We start from the raw sequence: 22250 nt of genomic DNA on the forward strand, positions 1-22250 counted from the left end.
CCAAAGAATAGCAAAGGAGAAAGAAAGCCTTCCTCAATGATCAATGCAAAAGAAATAGAGGAAAACAAAAGACTGAGAATGATTAGAGATCTCTTCAAGAAAATTAGAGATACCAAGGGAACATTTCATGCAAAGATGGGCTCAATAAAGGACAGAAATGGTATAGACCTAACAGAAACAGAAGATCGTAACAAGAAGTGCCAAGAATACACAGAGGAACTATATCAAAAAGACCTTAATGACCCAGATAACCTTGATGGTGTGATTATCACCTAGAGCCAGACATCCTGGAATACAAAGTCAAGCGGGCCTTTAGGAAGCATCACTATGAATAAAGTTAGTGGAGGTGATGGAATTCCAGCTGAGCTATTTCAAATCCTAAAAGATGATGCTGTGAAAGTGCTGCACTCAATATGTTAGCTAATTTGGGAAACTCAGCAGTGACCACAGGACTGGAAAAGGTCAGTTTTCATTCCAATCCCAAAGAAAAGCAATGCCAAAGAATGTTCAAACTACTGCATAATCGCACTCATCTCACACACTAACAAAGTAATGTTCAAAATTCTCCAAGACAGGCTTCAACAGTACATGAACTGTGAACTTCCAGACGTTCAAGCTGTATTTAGAAAAGGCAGAGGAACCAGAGATCACATTGCCAACATCCACTGGATCACAGTAAAAGCACCACTTCCAGAGAAACATCTACTTCTGCTTTACTGACTATGCCAAAGCCTTTGACTGTGTGGATCACAACAAAATTCTTCAAGAGATGGGAATTCCAGACCACCTTACCTGCCTCCTGAGAAATTTCTATGCAGATTAAGAAGCAACAGTTAGAACTGGACATCAAACAACAGACTGGTTCCAAACTGGAAAAGAGTAGGTCAAGGCTGTATACTGTCACTCTGTTTATTTAACTTCTATGCAGAGTATATCATGCAAAATGCTGGGCTGGGTGAAGCACAGCTGGAATGAAGACTGCTGGAAGAAATATCAATAACCTCAGATATGCAGATGACACCATCCTTATGGCAGAAAGAGAAGAAAAACTAAAGAGCCTCTTGATGAAAGTGAAAGGGGAGAGTAAAAAAAAAAACTGGCTTAAAACTCAAAACTGTAAAAACTAAGATCATGGCATCCAGTCCCATCACTTCATGGCAAATAGGTGGGGAAAAAATGGAAACAGTGACAGACTTCACTTTCTTGGGCTCCATAATCACTGCAAATGGTGACTGTAACTATGAAACTAAAAGACATTTGCTCCTTGGAAGAAAAGCTATGACCAATCTAGACAGCCTATTAAAAAGCAGACATTACTTTGCTGACAAACGTCTGTCTAATCAAACCTATGATTTTTCTAGTAGTCATGTGTGGACATGAGAGTTGGACTATAAAGAAAGCTGAGCACTGAAGAGTTGATGCTTTTGAACTGTGGTGTTGGAGAAGACTCTTGAGAGTTCCTTGGACTGCAATGAGATCAAACCAATCAATCCTCAATCAAGTCAGTCCTGGATATTCATTGGAAGGACTGATGTTGAAGCTGAAGCTCCAATACTTTGGCCACCTGACTCACTGGAAAAGACTCTGATGCTGGGAAAGACTGAAGGCAGGAGGAGAGGGGATGACAGAGGATAAGATGGTTGGATGGCATCACTGGACTCAATGGACATGAGTTTGAACAAGCTCTAGGAGTTGGTGATGGACGGAGGCCTGGCGTGCTGCAGTCCATGGGGTCGTAGAGTTGGATGTGACTGAGCGACTGAAGTAACTTATTATTAGATATTACTACTAAATATTAAATCATTAAATACTATCCAGTAACAGATATTAAGACAAGGAGCCTCGAGTGCTATATACAGTCCACGGGGTTGCAAAGAGTTGGACGTGACTTAGTGACTAAACAACGACGAACCTAGTATGTCCAGAATACTTCAAAATTTACCTTGTATGACAATGAGGTATTTTACATTCTTGTTTATACTGTCTTCAAAATGCAGCGTGTGTTTCATGCTTTCAGCAAATCTCCATTTGGACCAGCCATGTTTCATTCTCCTGTGGCTGATGACTACCCACGCTGGACAGAGCAAGCTAAAAACAAGAGCTTTGTGTCACCAAGTTAAGTGCCCCTGTCAGCACCTGATCAGTTGTCAGTATTCACTGAGCAAATGTATATTAGAGGGCCTGCTTGATACTTAGGTGTTGATGAGAATCCATCAGTTTTCACCAGAACTTGACCTCTTTTAATGGTAGGTTCTTAGTTTTTCAGTCTGAATTTTGAAAGCTTAGAAATCTTCAAGTCAGCAAACCTCTAAACTGACATTTCAATTAGGCAGCCCTGCAAAGGTGTCCTAAGGATGCTTTTGGCTATATAGGGCAGTTGGAAAACCTTTATCTAACTCCTCAACCTCACACTGGAGAGAAAGTCGAGACCCAGGGCTGCTTCAATTCAGGAACCAGGTTCATGGTATCATACATGCTTTTCCACAGCCCCATGAAGATGGTCTCTGGTCTAATAAAATCCTGCAATAGTAAGAAATAACCCCTACCCTCCAGGAAGAGGAAACAGTGTAAGTGAAGGGACATATTGCTAAAGCAACTTTCTAGCAGACACAGTGTAGACATTCATTCAGCACTTGTGTTGGATGTCAAATGCATGATAAACAGCATAACATGCTTCCAGTCTCTATGTAGCTTATACTCTAGTGAGGGCATCGTCAAAGTAAGTGCAGCTTTAATTATAACCCAGAGTTGGGTGCAATGAAGAAAAAATAAAGGGCTACAGGATACTGAGAAAGCTATGACAAGAGGGGAAACCAGTCAGTTCAGTTCAGTTCAGTCTTTCAGTCGTGTCCAACTCTTTGTGACCCCATGAATCGCAGCACGCCAGGCCTCCCTGTCCATCACCAACTCCCGGAGTTCACTCAGACTCATGTCCATTGAGCCGGTGATGCCATCCAGCCATCTCATCCTCTGTCGTCCCCTTCTTCTCCTGCCCCCAATCCCTCCCAGCATCAAAGTCTTTTCCAATGAGTCAACTCTTGGCATGAGGTGGCCAAAGTACTGGAGCTTCAGCTTTAGCATCATTCCTTCCAAAGAAATCCCAGGGTTGATCTCCTTGCAGTCCAAGGGACTCTCAAGAGTCTTCTCCAACACCACAGTTCAAAAGCATCAATTCTTCAGCGCTCAGCCCTCTTCACAGTCCAACTCTCACATCTATACATGACCACAGGAAAAACCATAGCCTTGACTAGATGGACCTTAGTCGACAAAGTACTGTCTCTGCTTTTGAATATGCTATCTAGGTTGGTCATAACTTTTCTTCCAAGGAGTAAGTGTCTCTTAATTTCATGGCTGCAGTCACCATCTGCAGTGATTTTGGAGCCCCCAAAAATAAAGTCTAACACTGTTTCCACTGTTTCCCCATCTATTTCCCATGAAGTGATGGGACCGGATGCCATGATCTTCGTTTTCTGAATGTAGAGCTTTAAGCCAACTTTTTCACTCTCCTCTTTCACTTTCATCAAGAGGCTTTTTAGTTCCTCTTCACTTTCTGCCATAAGGGTGGTGTCATCTGCATATATGAGGTTATTGATATTTCTCCCGGCAATCTTGATTCCAGCTTGGGCTTCTTCCAGCCCAGTGTTTCTCGTGAAAACCTGTATGTAAGCTGAGACATGAAAGGTGAGTAGGAGTTGCTGGAAAAGTAAGGCATTCCGAGAATCAAACATGAATTTGTTTCCTTCATATTTTTACTATAACTGTCACTTTTAAGACCAGGAAAAAAAACTTATAGAAGAAAAACAAAATTCTTGCCTAAGAGGTCTGCAAGGTGAAAGGTTACAGAACAATTTTTTTCAAGCAATGAGAGAGATCTGACATGGTTAAGGAAGCCATCAGAGAGGAAGCAGGACTGAGGGGTGGCACAACTGAACATCTAGAGGGAAACCAGCGCAGTGACTGCAGAAGACAAGGGGTGATGGCTCAGAATGGCAGATGAAGTGATTCTGTAATCGCTTTAGACCGAGCTTTCCTCTGACCGAGGCTTGTTCAGTGAGTAAGGTCACAGGCAGTAGGCAAGGTTCGATTTAAACAAAACAAATTATTTTACACATCCTTTGTTGGAAAAAAAAAAAAAAGGAATAACCCACTCTTTTCTAATCCATTTTAAAAACTAAAGAACGATGGATCATAAAAACTAAGAACGGTGAAACTGTAATTATAGCTGCTGAGTTCTGCTCCCAGAGCTGAAGACGTGGACCACACTGTCTCCATTTGTCTGCCTCCGGTTTACATCTTGTGACCCGTGTTCAGCTTTATTCTGCTGTAGATCTTTAGAGCAAAGTGTAGGAATTCTTCTTATAAATAAATCACTTCCAAACATTTTATTTTCAATTTTACAGGAGTTTGAGGTAGGTTGTTCAGAAGCAGAAAACAGTCTTAAGCACTGCCCAAGAATCCCACAGAGCCTTCCCTCAGACCACAGCACCTTCTTGGACAGTGGTTGTGACACCCCTCACTGGGTGGGGGGCTCCTCACCTGGTTGTGTCGGGGGCTCCTCTTCTGGCCTGTGGGTGAGGAGCTGCCTCTGCTCTGCTCCTGGTTCTTACCCTCGGCTGCCCTGAGCTTGGGTCTGAACAGAGAAAATCCGTAATTAAGAAGGGCTCAGAAGAAAGGATGAGGGAAGGACAGACCAGTGGAAGAGGAAGTTCACCCGGCAGAAGGTTCCACATACAAATTATGTCTCAGTCCTTATGCTGACTGTCCCCTTGGGGAAGCAGCTGTCAGGGCAACCAGCATTTCAGCTCCTTATCTGTGTGGAAGCTACCTTTCCAAGTCTGTCCATCTATGTATCATTTATCTCTGTTCTAAAACCCTGCCTGCTGCTCTGGGAGTGACAGCTGTCTCCAAGCCCCTACCTGTTTACACCTTTTTTTTTTTTCCTTTCTCTTTTAACCATCCAGCTTAGGTCCCACAGTGAACTTTTCTTTGAAAATCAGTCCTTTCCCTCTGGTCTGATTAGTAATTATGACCAGTTCCTCTAGCTGCAGCAATGGTTGCTATCTTGATGCACGAAGGTACTTCTTGGTCTCCTGGAAAGGTTCCTCCAGTCAGTAACCATAGTCCAAAGCTTTGGGGTGTGAAACACATGGAAGTGAAACCAGGAGTGAACCAAAGTCCTAGCCCTCTGACTCACCTATGCTATACTTCTCTTCCCCACCACCTTCCCCCCAGAGAATTCTGTTTGAGACTGTACAATAACAGAGATTTTTTAAAAAGTAAGCTAGTTTATGCACATGCTCAAAATCCTTCAAGCTAGACTTTAGCAGTATGTGAACTGAGAACTTGCAGATGTACAAGCTGGATTTAGAAAAGGCAGAAGAACCAGAGATCAAATTGCCAACATCCACTGGATCATAGAAAAGGCAAAGGAATTTTAAGAAAACATCTATTTCTGTTTCACTGATTACACTAAAGCCTTTGACTGTGTGGATCACAATAAACCGTGGAAAATTCTTAAAGAGATGGGAATACTAGACCACCTTACCTGTCTCCTGAGAAACCTGTATGTGGGTCTAGAAGCAACAGTTAGAACCTTACATGGAACAACTTGACTGTTTCAACATTGGAAAGGCATAAGACATGGCTGTATATTGTCACCCTGCTTATTTAACTTATATGCAAAGTACATCATGTGAAATGCCAGGCTGGATGAATCACAGGCTGGAATCAAGACTGCTGGTAGAAATATCAACAATCTCAGATATGCATATCATACCACTTTAATTGCAGAAAGCGAAGAGGAACTAAAGAGCCTCAATGAGGGTGAAAGAGGAGAGTGAAAAAGCTGGTTTAAAACTCAACATTCAGAAAACTAAGATCATGGCATCCAGTCCCATCACTTCATGGCAAACAGATGGGGAAAAAGTGGAAACAGTGACAGATTTTATTTTCCTGGACTCCAAAATCTCTATGGACAGCCACGAAATTAAAAGACCTTTGGCTTCTTAGAAGAAAAGCTATGACCAACCTAGACAGCATATTAAAAAGCAGAGACATCACTTTGCTGACAAAGGTCCGTATAGTCAAAGCTATAGTTTTTCCAGTAGTGATGTATAGATGTGAGAGTTGGACTATAAAGAAAGCTGAGCACCGAAGCATTGATGCTTTTGGACTGTGGAGTTGGAGAAGACTCTTGAGAGTCCCTTGGACTTCAAGGAGATCTAACCAGGTAATCCTAAAGGAAATCAGTCCTGGATATTCATTGGAAGGACTGATGCTGAAGCTCAAACTCCAGTATTTTGGCCACCTGATGTGAAGAACTGACTCACTGGAAAAGACCCTGATGCTGGGAAAGACTGAAGGCGGGAAGAGAAGGGGACGATAGAGGGTAAGATGGCTGGATAGCATCAACAAGTTGATGGACATGAGTCTGAGTAAGCTCCAGGAGTTGGTGATGGACAGGGAGGTCTGGGTCTCAAAGAGTTGGACATGACAGAGCAACTGAACTGACTGAACTTAAACAGACAAAGTAGAGGGCTTAACTGTTCACATTACAAAGGATGTAGGGTCTCTGTAAACAGCTTCTCAAGTGTTTCTCCTTATATCCTGAACATCTGAGTTAGAAACTAACAGCAGATGTGTCAACCTCTGCTGACAGATGATCAATCAGGCACTGAAGAAGAAAATTCTGAACTTGGCTGTTCAAAAAGAATCTTGACATTTTGGGGACTCCCCTGTTGTTCAATGCAGGACATCAGACACCCCAGCTCCTACTCCACAAAGGGTGGAGCATCAGCAGAAGCTGCCCCACGTGCCCGCACACATGCGGTTGTCCGGAGGTCGTCCTGCCGCCCCCCCAACCCCGTTCACTCTGAGCAACAAGAGCCCTTTCTCCGTGCAGCCCTGGATGGAGCTGGTCAGTTATGATCAGCAGCAGCCGCTGGCCATTTGTCTGGTTAGAGGTCAAACCTGAGGAACAGCGAGTGTAGGGAAACGAGACTGTCTGGCCTCAGCCCTTCTTCATGGAGACAGAAGAGTTTATGTGACCTCCTGCCCTGGCAGAACCAAGACTGACCATCAGTCTCTGAGTTGGAGTCATAAGTCAGCTCAGGCCTTGCAGTCCTTGCTGGACATGGACTCAAAGGAGGGGGACTACTCTGCCTTTTCATCCCAGCAAGGACCCGTGGTTGGTGCTCAAATATTTACTGACCAAAAAAGTGAAAGAGACAGAAGCTCACAAATTAAAACATTTAGAGCCCAAACTATTAGACTCAGAAACTAATTGCTTTTGAAAGGAAAACCAGAATCAGCAGTTAATTCTCAAAAGTTTGCCTTCCTACTTGTGTGTCTTACAACAGCAATCAGCAAACTGCAATCCCAAACCTGGCCAAATCCAGCTACCATCTATCTGTGTAGGGACCAGAAGCTAATATCACATTTATACTTGAAAAGAATCCACAGAATAGTATTCATGATGGGAGAAAGGTTGAAGCCTGTGTTTCTGTACTCATGTCACAAGTCAAGTGCGGTGGGGCCAGGTCCTTGCCCAGCGACGAGAGGGCTGCACTTACGTCAGGACGGAGGAGTTCAGACCAAAGCTGGCTGGCCCATCAGACACACGTGTCACCCTATCTTCTAGGCTGGCAGTGGCCTAGTTGAAGCCTCACAGGACTGTGGCTGGGACACAACACACTCAACGTGCTGTCATCCATCGGTGCAAGTGCCCACTAGCTACCAATGGTTCCTAAAGCATCCCTAAACCCCGCTGAGACCAGCCGACACCTCGCAGTCCACTTGGACCTCCAGGAACTTGGGCTGGTGACGCACCACTGCCCCCATCGTGCAGGTGACCCCGCCCTCCACGCCGCGTTGCCCTCTGGAGCTGGAGCAGCTTCACAATCAGAGCACCCATCTTCAAGGATCCACACTGGTTCTCGGCCTCAGATGCCTCCGCTGCCACCTGACCTGCGGGGAGGCTCCCTGGACAGTGGTCAGGACAGGTTGCCCCTGTCCTCTCTTGGGGAGGGTGGTGGAGGGGGACACATGGCAGGGCCATCCTCCACTTCCAGTGCAGGGACTCACCAGGGGTGACTCAACAAGACGTGTGGGTTATATCCAGTCCTTTGGAAAGCATCCGTGGGAAAGCTGTGAGGGGACGGCTCTTGCTAGGTTACCCTCACCTCTGCTCTGACCTGGGCTTCACCAAAGTGTGGGTCCCAATGCTGTCTTTGTCCTCCTGACGGTCAGCAGAGAAGGGAGGCATCGAGCTTGCTGACCTCGGCCCTAGGGCTGCTCCCCTGCACCTCCTGAATGCCTCCTGTGGCAAGAGGGGGTTGCACCTGCAGAGAACACTTGCCTCTGTCCCCCCAGGATCCATACCAACATGGAAACAAAGTGGCAAGGGAGCTGAGGCCAGGCTCAGCCCCCCGTGCCCACTGTCTTGTCTTCCATTTCCACTGCACCTTTGCGTTTCTGCAGGTCAGCCTGTCCCCAGAGCCCGACAGCCCAGGTGGGCCCTGCACTCTCCCACATGGCGCCAAGTGAGGGGCTGGAGGAGAGGCTTTCCCGCCCGACTGTGCTCAGAGCCAGACCCCTGCCTGCCCACCTGCTGGCCTTCTGCCCCAGCCCTAGGAGGGTCCCCAACTCTTCCCCCCATGAATGATGAAGTCAGGGAGTGACAGCGACATGCAGGGTGGAGGGGTGAGGAGCAGGAAGGGAGGGGGGCATCTATCCCAGCCTGAGGAGCTGACACCGGCTGTCCCGAGGCAGCAAGGCCCACCCAAATCTCACACTGACCTTGGTGCTGCCAACACTTTGTTCACGATTAACCTTAAAATCGAGAAGACAGCAGAGATGAGTGGAAGGACCCACTGGAGGGGAGCCAGAGTGGTCACGACGGGAAGATGCTGCTCAGGGACCAGGCACCGGCCACCAGGGACGGGAAGATGCCGCTCGGGGACCAGGCACCGGCCACCAGGGATGGTGGAAGATAGACACCGGCCCAGCGGTCAGCACCGGGCAGGCTCTGCTGAGCAGGGGAGTGAGTCACAGAGGACCTGGTGTGGAGGGAATGGAACCTCCTTCCTCGGAAGGAGTGACACTGCGTCCCTCCGCATGGCCAGACCACCTGACTCAGGCCACCAAGACATCAACAAGGACAGTAAGACCCAGAATTATGATCGACCTATCAACCAAACTCCTGCCTGTGTCCCCTGGCCTCAGCACAATGCTGGAGGGCATGGAACAAGGCAGCAGAAGGAACTCTACACGTGCACACATCACGTGTTGCCCGAAGCACGCGCACTCCGGGCAGATCTCTTGGCAATGCCCAGTCACCCAAACAGGTGGTCTATACCAGCCACTGACTTCCACACCCCCAATTAGCAGATGGTCCTGGTTCTAGGGGAATTCTAACACAAAGGCACTCGGTGAAGCCTGGTGGTCTTATCTTTTCATAACCATTAGGCTGGAAGTCAGTTAACCCACTACCACTTTCCAAGAGACAAAGACAAAAGAAACACAAAGATAATTTGGGTTGGAATCGTCAGTGAGACCTCGGTCCTGGCCAAGGAGCAGCAGAGTTTGTGCACACAGACTCACACTCCTTGTCCCTCAAGGTTACCAATAATCTGTACACTTGGAGAAAATGTGAACAAATATATTTAGATATATTTAAAAGAATTAAAAAAAACATTTCACAAAACATTTGTTGCCATAGGAATTTTTTAGCAATAAATGCCCACATCAAAATTTAAACATTGTTCAAAGTATGATTATCTGTACTGATAAATAATGCAACAAATTATGTAAACAGAGTGGGATCCATTCCTGGTAGGAGTCACTTCCTTCCTGGTATGGAAGCTGGCCCAGCTCTCCAGGGGACCAATTAAGAAACTGCTATTTTCAGAGCAACAAAAATAAAAGCTTTTATTTGTTCATTTGAATATAAAACAGGCGTTATCACAGATGTACAAAGCTTACTGGTGGTTTAACATACGAGAAGGTTGCTGTCCTTTGCACATAAAAATTTTGTTTGGAACCGTGATTGGCTGAGCACATGAATCTCTCTAACCAGTCACCACACTATGAAGCAACGCTGCTAGCATCTGACTATCAAGGGACCATTTCCCTTGGGGAAAGTGTCAAGCAGGGTTAGATAGATATAACAAACAAGCACCATGAGGAAGCCGCCCTGTTGGTTGGTCTGAGTCTTGGTGGTCGCTGTGTACCCTCCTTTGTGCAAGTTGACCACACAGTTTTGTCTGACTTCAAAAGCACAAGGTCACAAGACAAACACTGGCTATATTCTCATGAACGACTCGTCCCAGCACAGTTTCCATTAACAGTACAGAACGATCCTCCTTTATTGCTAAGTGGGTGGTACTGAGAGTCTCATTCCCTTTTTCTTGCACAACAGAACCTGGATCCCAGCCCTGAGCCCTTGGCCCTCACTGCTGGCACAGGCAGCAGGACTGAGGCCTCACGAGGGCACCAGCAACCTCACACCCCCTCGCTGGGCCTTAAGTCCTGCTTCCTCATCAGTGTCTGACCCGAAACTGCCCCCTCCCGCCCTTCCACAGGGCGGGTGTGTGTCCTCTGTGTGTGGTGGGCCTCCCCCACCCTTCCACACTGTGGGTGTATGTGTCCTCTGTGGTGGGGTCACCCCTGTACCCTTCCACATGGTGGCCATGTGTCTTCTGTGTGTGTGGTGGGATCCCCCCTGGCCCTTCCACCTGGTGGGTGTGTTATCTTCTGTGTGTGTTGGGGGTCCCCCTACCCTTCAACACAGTGCGTGTGTGTGGAGTGGGGTGCCCCCCGGCTCTTCCACATGGTGGGTGTGTACCTTCTGTGTGTGGTGGGGTCCACCCTACCCTTCCACACGGTGGATGTGTGTGTGGTGGGGTCCCCCCTACACTTCTACACAGTGGGTGAGTATCGTGTGTGTGTGTTGGGGTCCCCCCGGGCCCTTTCACACAGTGGGCGTGTATCTTCTGTATGTGTGGTGGGGTCCCCCCTACCTTCCACACAGTGGGCATGTATCTTGTGTGTGTGTGGTGGGGTCCCCCTTGGGAAGCAGAAGACTGGGAATGTTTATCTGAAGCATGTGGCGAAATACTCATACACAGCAATGAAATAAAAATATTTTAAAAATCAAATAACTTGTGGAGATGGAAGAAACCCCACATGCAGACAAATTTTTTTAAAATGCCACTTAAAATTCTAACAGCAATTAGCCTTGGATCTCCGAAGTCAAACAAAACTCTCTTGTGGCAAAGGGCTCAGTGCTAGTGCACAGAGCAAGGCAGGTGAGACCACCACACAGAGAGGGTCTCAGTCTCGCCGGCAACTCTCTGAACCAGGCAGACCCTGCACAGGAACCTCGGGCACACTGGGGCAATCATGGAGGGGATCTCACTCGGAAGCTGGTACCTCTTCTTGGCTGGATGCCGACAAGCTGGTTCAATCCAGGAGTGTGCGAGGGGCTTTCAAAGTTTCAAGGTGCATGAGGCGGCGGCAGCAGCAAGAGACGGAAATCAGAAGCATGTCCTTGCAGCAGGAGCGACGACGGGGCTGGGGGCCTCCCACTCCAGCCAGCACAGCTGGGGCAGCTCCGTGCATGACCTCCTAGTGAGTCTCCTCCCTTAAAGCCGCTGAGGGAGTCAGCGCAACCCGCTGCCAATGACCACAGAACGACATTCCTTTTCATACCAAGGACCAAAAAAAGGTGACAAACAAAATGATGAAAACACTGTGCAATGAATTCTTGTAGCCGAGGGAGCGTGTGCAGTGGGCCAGCTGCTCCCCAGGCCACGCGCTGCGGTGGGCACGTGGCACCGACAGTCCGTCATGACCCCGCGGCAGAGGGAAAGTGCACACCCGGCTCCAGTCCACCACCTCCGAGGCGCTGGCCCCACAGCTGGTCTCTGGCTCCAGAATAGAAGCTCTGGGCTGCAGGCCGTCTGGTTGCTCACACCAGCAACGGCGAGAGTCTATCTACAGTGCAGCGGAGGGGACACCATGCAAGTGACAGGTTCTGTGTTTTAAACTTTAAAATTCCCTTTGTTCTTAGTGAACTTATATTTCATATATATATATATCTGTTGTGATGCTATCCACGCAAGATAATACAACACTTTTTATATTAGCAAACATTACAAGACTTTAATATTCTTGAATGTTTTCTCTGTTATACTTCTAAAGAGATCAAAATAAATTAAACGTTTTGTACATAATTACATATGGAGTTAACTTATTTTATCTTTTTAGTTTAGTACAAAGATATCTGCAAGGTAATTGCCGAAATACACCTTATTTATAATTTCCTCTCATTCTATGATAACTTGGAGGGCCGATCATCAGTCTGTTTCTTGAGTACGTTTCTGACAAAGAAAGCGGCTAAAATCTAATTGGAAGGTGCTATTTGGAAGGCTTTCTCGTACCTTGACACATTGTCCTAAAACGATGGGCTCCAGCAATGGCTTAAATCAGTAGCAGGTCCATGGCATTAAGATTTCATGACACATTAAAACAGAGAAAACAATTCTTTGTCACACTACATGAATTGTTTAAAAGAACCCATCTGGAGGGCAGAATATTTTTTTTAATTGCTATTTTGGCTTAACAAAATACCACATTTACGAAGAAAGCACTTATTATTCAATAATTAAAAAAAAAGAAAAGAAAGTTCTTGAAATGGGCTTTTCCAACAAACTAAAGGCAGTTAACGCAAAGTCCTTGTGAGCAAACTTCACATTCACGTCTCATCCCTGTGCGACCAGGACGTGTGGGAAGTCTCCCCACCGCATGGTGAGGCTCTGCTGGGGAAGGTGCCCTGGTGCCCACACTTGTGACACTGAACCGGGGGCCCCAGGAGTCTACATGTTGTAGGCCACGTAGATGAGACACTACGTGGGTGTCTACATGTTGCAGACCACGTAGATGGGGGCCCCAGGTGTCTACATGTTGTAGCCCACATAGATGAGACACTACGTGGGTGTCTACATGTTGCAGACCATGTAGATGGGGGCCCCGGGTGTCTACATGTTGTAGCCCACGTAGGTGAGACACTACGTGAGCGTCTACAAGTTGTAGGTCATGTAGATGAGACACTCTGTGGCATCTACACATTGTAGGCCACGTAGATGGGGGACCCAGGCATCTACATGTTGTAGGCCACGTAGATGGGACACTATGTGGCGTCTACATATTGTAGGCCACATAAATGGGGGCCCCAGCGTCTACATCCTGTAGGCCACGTAGATGCGGGCCCCGGCGTCTACATGCTGTAGGCCACGTGGAAGGGGCGCTACGTGGCGTCTACATGTTGTAGGCCACGTAGATGGGGTCCAGCTGGTCGGCCAGGAAGCCATCACGCAGGTGCATGCGTTGCTTCTCGCCCCGGGAGTTGATGGGGATGACACCGATGTCCACCACCACCACCACCCCCACCACCAGGTAGTGCTCCTCCAGGACCACGTTGGTCACCAGGGGGACCAGGTCCAGGGCTTCCTGCTCAGACCCATCGAGCTCAACCACAACCACCAGCAAGTTTGTCCAGGTGAACACGGCACTGGAAGAAAAAAAAGCATCACTGTACAATTGGAGCGACTCCATTCTGTCTGGATGCCCCACTGGGTTCCTGCTGGGCACTGAGCCTTCTCCGGTCTGCAGGTTCCAGAGCAGCTCTGACACTCCATGCGTCCACACCTCTTACTAACCTGCTCTCAGGGTGGCAGCCCACCTCCACCTTCCCTGATTCCACACAAGGCCCAAAGGTGCAGCCCATCCCCAAAGGCACTTGGGAAGCCTGCAGTGCAGTCGGCGGGACTGTTGCTGAGCTGGGACAGTGGGCGCTAGGGCTAGTCCTGACCTGCCTCTGTCCCCAGGGGGTGAACACGTGTGCACGAGAGCAGATGAGCCACCATGCTGGGTCAGGTACCTCAGAGCTCGACTACAGACCTGGGGCGCACTGACAGATTCTGTCTCAGGAACTGGGTGAGGGCAACACAGGGGACCTGATTCAGGTGGGTGAGTTCCTGGGGACGCCAGAGCTCCATCCAGAAGTGTCTTACTTGGATCTTTCAGGAGGACCAACCACAGTATCCTGTCTGCCCAGTTTGTAAAAGCCTAACTAAGTCCAATGTTTTACACTTTAGGCCATCTTGACGTCAGGAAGTAGGGCTTTTAAAACATGAATGTTTAAGAACCTTAGCACACCGGAGCCCCGTGGAGAGCAGGGTCAAGCTCTGGGGCCTGCAGTGGTTGCTGGAGTCAGATACAGAGAATGTTCTGTCTCAGCTGTGAGGCAGGAAGTGTCTGGGGAAAGTCATCACTGTTTCCTAAAAGCATAGGGTATGCTTGTTAACAAAAAATGTGTATTTTGCTTAGTATGGCCAATGATCACATTAAAATGGAAGAGGGACACTGGAGACTCCCGGGGCTGGCTCTGTGACGAGCGTCACCCCGAGGGAGCTGCTCGAGAGAACTGCACGTCTGTGAGTCACGTGACTGCTCGTGGCCACGCTGGGGACGGTTTTATCCTGACATCTGGCATTGAGGGTACAGCATCAGAGTCAGTGTGGATCCCACAGTTCACTGCAGGGGGCAGCAGGAGGCTGCTGGAGCCCGCCTGGGGCCACAGTGGCTGAGGGTGGCTGGGCCGTGCTCAGTGAGGGAGTCACAGATGTGACCCAGCCTCACACCCTCCCTTCTCTGCACCAAGTGACTGATGGGGCTGCCTGGGGGGGCCACAGGCCTGGGGAAGGGGGTGACAGCAGAGCAGTGGTGCTGCTCGCACTCTGAGGAGAGAAGCCCCTCGCAACCGAGCCTGCTGCTCCTTCCCTCTTGGTGCCTCTGAGAGTAGAGAAAGGAGCAAGCTTCACGGCATCTAAGTGACGCTCAGAACAGGCAAGAGAAACCCACAGGGGAACCCTGGCCACACACTTCCCAGTGGAAATGGCACCTTTTCAACTAGACAGAAAATATGTGAGGGAGGCAATACAAGCCACTTGAAATTATTTTCTTAAAAAATACAAAAACAGAAGGCTGAGATGGCTACTTACTCCTCAGTGCAAACTGAGGCAGATCCCTACTGTTTCTGGCAGACACCTTTCTGGGGCTCCTGCCTTCACACGAGAGTGGACAGGCAGCTTTAGAGGTGGAGGACTTGTGCTCAGACGGGCTTGTTGCTGCTCGCTCTGAAACACAGCACTGAGTGGGGAGGAAGCTCTGCCGTCCACTCGCCCCTTCTGTCTGCCAAGCCCTCTGGCGGTGCAGCGTGTGGCCGAGAACACCAGCCTGCGTGAGCTGACATGAGGCAGCCGACACTCGCGGGCCAACCCATCTGCCCCCCAGAGGTTTCAGAAGGAACCTCCCTGGGGGCTCCTGCCCTGAGCTTGCAGACAGGCCCCCTCAGGCCTCCACCCTTCAGGAAACCAGGGGGGTGAGAGGAACAGTGGCCAGTGGTGCTGAAGCCACTGTCCTTGCTCAAGTGCCACGTGAAGGCCCTGAGGAGTGGTTGGTGCTGCTGCTTCCAGGCACAGTCCCTTCGCTGAAGGGGCAGCCTCCACATACACCCCTCAGCAGCACTGCCTGAGACGCAGTAGAGTCACATGAGAGGGCCCAGCACAGCCAGAGCAACACCAAGCTCCCTGTGGCTCCATCACACGAGGGTTCAACTCTCTTATCACTACATGTCTGAGTGGGAAAGAAAGCTGAGTTTCCGAGAATATTCATAAACAAAGATCCCCTGAGTTCATGTGACTGGTAAAGTTATTCTTGTCAGTTGTGTAAACCTTGGGATAATGACATATGCAGTCCATCTTTTCTTAAAAACAGGGAGACCTCTTTCATCTTTAGGGTTCTGAGTGCATCAGGGTGAGTTTATGAGAAGTGACTGACACGTGCAAGTTACAGCCACCCAGTGGCCAGGGTGGGCATGGCGTGGCCTCCAAGGCCACCTCCAAGTGGTGGGATGGGTGACCTGTCACTGATGTCCCTATGAGGCTGGCAAGCATGGCCTCTCCTGGAGCTGAGGCCTTCCCACAGGGCTCACTGGGTTCAGGCTCCCTGTGGACAGTGTTTCACCCTACATCACACTTTCCATAACAAAAACCAAATAATCGGCTCCTTGGAAATACCCCCCAGACATCTGTCCATCACCCTTAGGAAAAGCACCAACCGCACCAGGGGTGCTCGTTAGAGGTTTGGGTTCATCCTGGCCCTCGGGCTGCCTGCCCGCTCCTCACCATTCTGTGACGCTCTTGTGGGCTCTGATGACTGAGGTCTCGATGTCTATCGGGTGATACCTCATGCCGCGCAGCTCCATGGCCTCGTCCAGGGCCCCTACCACATAGAGGGCATCATGGCGCTCTGCGTGGGGAATGGACACTATGTGAGCTTCATTGCAAAACTGCTTGAGTCTCTTAAAGAATAAAAACGAGCGCTACCCCTGAACATGGAAGAAAGGTACAAGAAAGACCCCTGAGCAAGGGTCTGGTTTCCCTTCTAAGGGAAACTGCAGCCCAAGGTGCTCAGGGATGAGGTGTGGCGGTGGGGGGTGGGGGCTGTGTGGCCACGTGGCTGGCCGCATGCCTGCACGGTCCCTTCGCTGAAGGGGCAGCCTCCACATACACCCCTCAGCAGCACTGCCTGAGATGCAGTAGAGTCACATGAGAGGACCCAGCACAGCCAAAGCAACACCAAGCTCCCTGTGGTTCCATCACACGAGGGTTCAACTCACTACATGTCTGAGTGGGAAAGAAAGCTGAGTTTCCGAGAATGTTCATAAACAAAGATCCCCTTAGTTCATGTGACTGGTAAAGTTATTCTTGTCAGTTGTGTAAACCTTGGGATAATGACAACATGCAGTCCATCTTTCCTTAAAAACAAGGAGACCTCTTTCATCTTTAGGGTTCTGAGTGCATCAGAGTGAGTTTATGAGAAGTGACTGACACGTGCAATACCAGAAAATAAATCTTCTCCATCTCCAGGCTAAGGCAGACAAGACGGAGGCAATCACTTGCTGACTTCTGACCACAGCTGCTGGGGCCTCCCACCCTCCCAGCCCACGGACTCCACAGGCAGAACCAGTGCTGAGGTCTGGGTGTTGTTAAGCTTAGTTCCTCAAGGAATCCCAGAGGGCAACCTCCAGTGAAACAGTCTATGACTTCCCCAAACTGCAAATACAGTGCCAGGCAGCGACGAGATCAATGCCGCCCATCTGATCCCTGTGATGGGAAGGTGTTTTCTGAGCTTGTGCCTGCAGTGAGAAGCTGAGTGGGCTTCACAGCCAACAGGACACTGTGTGGACCAGCTGCCAGCCTTATAATGTGTCTGTGCTGAGACTCCACAGCCTGCACAGACGTGCCTGCCCTCTGTGAGGGTGAAGAGGTTGGGCTCCCAAGGAAAGGAGCGAGCCATGCTCCTGCTTAACACCAGTCTGAAGTTAGAAGGTCTGAAGAAAGAATACAGCACACAAAATGGAATCCAACCCTTGGAGGATATAAAATATGGAACATTCTTACACAACTTACCTGTTTCAAATTAGCATACAATCATTTCAGCCTTCCTAAATAAATGTTTTGTTTTTTAAACCTTAAAAAAATAAAAGAAAATACACCACCAGAATATTTCTGTACTTTTCCTCTGCATTCTTGCTGGTCTGGCCTGGTTGGCACGCCTCCTACCAGGCAGGTGGGTTGGAAGTCTCACTGATCTCTGATCTCACTGATCTCACAAGAAACCTCAGGCCCCCCGCCCCGGAGTAACACCCAACTCCTGCCTCTATTTTCAGGAGGGGAGAGAGGACTCCAGGATCAGCAACATGAAGAGCAGACAGGCTCCTACATGTGGGTTCTGTGTCATGCCCACACCCAGCGCTAGGCCTCTGAGCTACTGTTCCCTGAGGGTGCCTGGCAGGGCGAGAGTACTGGAGGCCAGTGCTCCCGCCCAGAAGAGAACAATGCAGCTTCAGGGGATCCTGGGTGGGGCTGGCAGCACCACAGTTGGTGACAAGCCAATGAGCTGCACTTACAGGCACTTGTCATAGACAAGACAGCCCCCGGCCCCTGCCCTGATTTCACACGTGTTCCTAGCTCACAGAGGAGGACAGAGCATGGGACATGCATCCTCAGCGGCTGACGCGCACAGCCTGAGCAGGCTCTCTCACCCTGGGCTCTCTCTCGCCCCACCCTGGCTCTCTCACCCTTGGCTGTCTCCAGGCTGCCTGCAGCAAGCACGCATGCTCTCCTGGGATGGGGATCCCACACCCACACGAGTTTTCGGTGTCTGAGGACTTCCTGCCTCCTATTGGGAACTCTCACCTCCATTTGCATCAGTGAGTTCAGTTCTCCGTAGGAATCCCAAGTAGCCTGTTCGTGCCCAGACTGTCTGTGTGTCTCCAAAGCTTAATCTTGAGTTGAAGTGATCTGACTGGAGGGATTCATCTCCATAAATAGTGAAGTAACCACTGGCATTGTGGGCACTGTGAACCCAGATCTGTAAGGAAGCAAAATGGACTGCATAAGTTAACTTGACATGATGTCCAAGGCAGAAACTACTTTTACAATTCAATGGATTGTATTCCGTCTGTCCCTGGCCTGCAAAAAACAGGACGGCTTGTTTCCAGGGAGACACAGATACCACAAAGTCTGCTGAAATGAAAACATGGCAGCACACTCGTGGCTGAGCAAACCCCCAAGCCATCATCTCGGAGAATCCTGTTTAAGGAGATGAACCAAGGGCTTTTGAAATAAATATCAAATGAATGAGGTTGTAAGAGTTTCCTTATATTTATTCAAATGTACTGATTGTTTCCAAAAAGCAAGCTGGAAAAATGTTAAAAAGCTTTCTGGCTTGTATACTTTGGGGAATATATTGTAATAAAATAACAACACAAAAACTCTAGAAGGGAAAGGCATTGTAACAACAAAAAATGGAGGATAAAAATGCCTGCACGTTGTATCTTGGGAAATGGTTATTTGAGTCAGGGACAAAGGGTCTGGCCAGCAGCCCTCAGCCACACCTGCCAGGGCAAACCAGGCAGCCGCCCAGGCATGAGGGTCTCCAGCAAGTGAGGGGAAGAGAACCTGTCAGACAGGTTCCCAGCACAACACCAGGGTGCAGGGGTCTCCGCCCCTTGGCCCAGAGCTCAGCTCTGAGAGGCCGCGCCCTGTGAGGACAGCAGGGGCCAGAGATGGCAGGCATCACATTTAATTTTCATTCTTAGATGTGCATTTAAAGGAAATTCTTAAATAAGGTCCATATAGCATTTCATCATCTCAATTTTGATCTTCACATGGAGAGAGATGAGTGGGGGCCAATAAACTGCTCAAGAAGGAAAAGGGTCTGGGGGTGATGGTGGCTGAGACTCAGGCCTCAACACCACTCCCTCCCTGTGTACACATACATGTGTGTGGCATGGTGCCCGAGAGAGAGGCGGGGCTGGTGGGCGAGTTAAAGGTGCCGTCAACGGCAGTGTTTTGTGTGTGACCAGGACAGGTTAGAAGAAGAGAGGCAGCTGACCACAGGGTGGGTGGCACCTACAGGAGTGTCCTTGTGGGCAGGTCACGGTCACTGTGGCCTGGCCTTGGAGAGGAAAACGGGGAGGCAGAAGTGTTAGAAGCAAGTTAATCAGGGAGTGAGGTGGACGGGAAGGGCAGAGGGGCGCTCCTGGCCAGCAAGCAGGGCGAGTTTCAGGACAGCAGCCAGGAAGGGTCTCCTGCGGCTGCATGCAGCCAGCAGTGTGCAGGGCACAGGGTGGGTGGGGAGTCACTGGGTAGGTTGCATCGTCAATACAAGGGAGTAAAAGTGACTTTCTGACCCAGACAAACACCTGTCGAGTCCCCAGTCTGCCTGCCATGGTTGTTGGTGCTGCTATGATTCTGGGTTTGGCAAGATTCCCTCTGCACATTCTCTATCATGTTCCTGATGAAAGACTTCTCTGCTGTGAAGCAGGCACATGGAACTCAAATGGAGAGCTGAAAAACAAGGAAACTCTGCCCCCACACAGGAAGTTTCCTCTTTGCTAACCGTTTTGGAGAGAAATGTGATGCTCGCTAAGTAAACACCACTTCATAATCCTGAACCTTCACTGACACCCATCCCACTTCTCACCTCGCCCAGGTGTGAGTCTCCCAAGGGTCCTTTCGTTTCTGGATTGGCAATGATGATCCGCACCCCTGGAAGTATCTATGTAGGAAGCAACAGTCTTGTTAGTGGCAGACAGGCAGATGCTTCATGCCAAGTGCATGTTTTCCCTATTAAAATGGTTTAGAAAGTGAATGGCTTTAAATCAAAATGGCATACCACAGTACCACATAATGACAGCAAATCAATGACATTTCATTGTAATTATTTACAATAAAAGATCCTGTGTTAAAATGATCCTAAAAGTGAGACTTTGAACAGAAACATGACAGATGATATAATTTAACAAGCTTGATGCTTGCAAAGTAGAACTAGCGGAGCTGCTTTGTGGTGTCCGGAAGAGGCAGTAGTCCCACCAGAGCGTCTGCCGCACCAAGCGGACAACGCCCCTGCGGCGCTGCCCCTCCTCTGCCACACCGCCCATTTTGCCTGTTGGCTGACAATAGCACAACATTGATACTGAGCACCTCCTTCTTAATGGACGTTTAGCTCAGAAATGCTCTGAATTCCACTGGAACCATGTAAACAATCAAAAGCTGATTCTGGAAATTTGGACTAGAGCCCCTCTTGGTTCAGCTACTAACTGTGCAGCTGAGGTAAGGCAACACACCTGTGGTGAGAGCTATGGGAGCATGTCTGGTGAATGGCCCACCAGGTCGAGCTGGGTGGGTGGGAAGTGCTGAATCCCACCTTAAAAAAACAGTACCAAGAACTCTAACCAGTCAGCCATGAAGACACAGACTATAAAAGGTCCCAAACAACATGCCTCTAGAATCATGTTAAGTGGAGAAGAGATCTGATGATAGGGGCCGGGGGGAAAAAGTCTTCATTCAAGTTTAAATACATTCTTTGCACTTTAGTTCTATAAATGACATGGCAGGAATGACTAGCTGTCATGATAACCAGTCTTTGTCTAGTTCCACAGTAAACAAGCTCTGCCTGCTGGCCAGGCCCATGGACATTTGGACCCAATGTACTGATGACACTGCCAGCCTGCCTTTCTCAGCTGGGGTAACCATGCCCAGAGGTGCTAAGTGTGAGCGAATAGGCTGAGGAGCCGTCCCTGCAGCCTCCTCCTTTTCCTGCTGCTCCTCCTCTGGGTGGAATGCAAGGAAGGGCTGGAGTTGGAAAAGCTGCTGTAGACCCGGAGACACCCGTGGGAGTGGAAGCCTCACAGAACAGAACAAGAGAGAAGGTGCCATGGCCCTGGGGCTTCCTTTGACTTTCTGTGCTCATGGTCAAAACCACTTGATATATTCAGTTTAGTTCAGTTGCTCAGTTGTATCCAACTCTGGACTTGACATATTACTTTTCAAGAAAACTTTTTTTTGGGAAACAGTCTTCCATGTACTTCTTAACTTTCCAAAGCCCCCAAACTGAGACTTGTGTTCAAATGTATATGCACATGCCTTTCTTCCGTACTTACTTTTCCTGACTCCATCAGGGGCAAACTATGAGGAGAGCCTCTTTCCACTAAGCGTACTCTACAAAGAAAAACAGAAGGTGTTACTGTGCGCTCTGGACCCTGGCTCCCTCCTCCACATCTAGGGCTTGGGTCAACGCCCAGCAGTCTGACAGGCACATTAGCTCTATTGACAAGCATTACCCAATGCAAAGGGAGTTGAGAAGTCAAAGAAAAAGCAGACAACGGCAGAGAGGAGACAGTGGGGGCCACCACCCAGGCCACAAGAGTATGGAGACGCAGTCCCACCTATCAACCCACAAACGTCAGGAACGACTCTCCATTGATGTAATGGGGTCAACAGAGCGTGTGCAGAAAAGGGAGAGTGAGGATTAAGCTGCATTCCTCAAAGGGCCACCACTCTTGTGACAGGAGACCTCTTGGGCCTGTCCCCTGCAAACACAGGGGGCTGCAGGCCCCACAGCATAGCATCCACCGCCTCAGCCAGGCACACTGGAGAGGACTGGCCAGTTCAGACAGCAAAATCTCCTTTCTGGAAAGAAGTGCTTTTCCATCTAAGAACTATCTGCTGGTGAGGTACTCGAGAACTGTGAAGGACCCTGGTGCCAGTCACAGCCCAGCCCACTGAGTCCTCCCCAGCTTATTCCTTTACCTTATGACTGGGTTCGGTTCTCTCCAT

General features: G+C 49.1%; 1 protein-coding gene and 1 non-coding gene across 4 annotated transcripts in view; one reads left to right on the forward strand and one right to left on the reverse strand.

The window, feature by feature from the left end:
• Positions 1 to 9642: 9642 nt before the first annotated feature.
• Positions 9643 to 22250, reverse strand: part of DIP2C (disco interacting protein 2 homolog C) — a 148132-nt gene continuing 135524 nt past the window's right edge. For 2 of the 3 annotated variants that reach the window (XM_040247951.1, XM_040247950.1), the window contains exons 33-38: positions 21575 to 21632; positions 20116 to 20190; positions 18324 to 18498; positions 16248 to 16371; positions 10829 to 13570; positions 9643 to 10733 (exon numbers count right to left, since the gene is read on the reverse strand). In XM_040247951.1, the coding sequence (XP_040103885.1) occupies positions 13318 to 13570; positions 16248 to 16371; positions 18324 to 18498; positions 20116 to 20190; positions 21575 to 21632 (685 nt within the window). In that variant the 3' untranslated portion in view covers positions 9643 to 10733; positions 10829 to 13317. The remainder of the gene's footprint in view (positions 10734 to 10828; positions 13571 to 16247; positions 16372 to 18323; positions 18499 to 20115; positions 20191 to 21574; positions 21633 to 22250) is intronic. The other variant, XM_040247949.1, reaches the window with a different exon arrangement.
• On the forward strand, positions 17192 to 17258 carry LOC120869656. Its single transcript, XR_005722621.1, has one exon. It is a non-coding gene; the product is annotated as a small nucleolar RNA SNORD31 (small nucleolar RNA).

Source organism: Oryx dammah, unplaced genomic scaffold (assembly GCF_014754425.2).
Source record: "Oryx dammah isolate SB20612 unplaced genomic scaffold, SCBI_Odam_1.1 HiC_scaffold_10, whole genome shotgun sequence".
NCBI lineage: Eukaryota > Metazoa > Chordata > Mammalia > Artiodactyla > Bovidae > Oryx > Oryx dammah.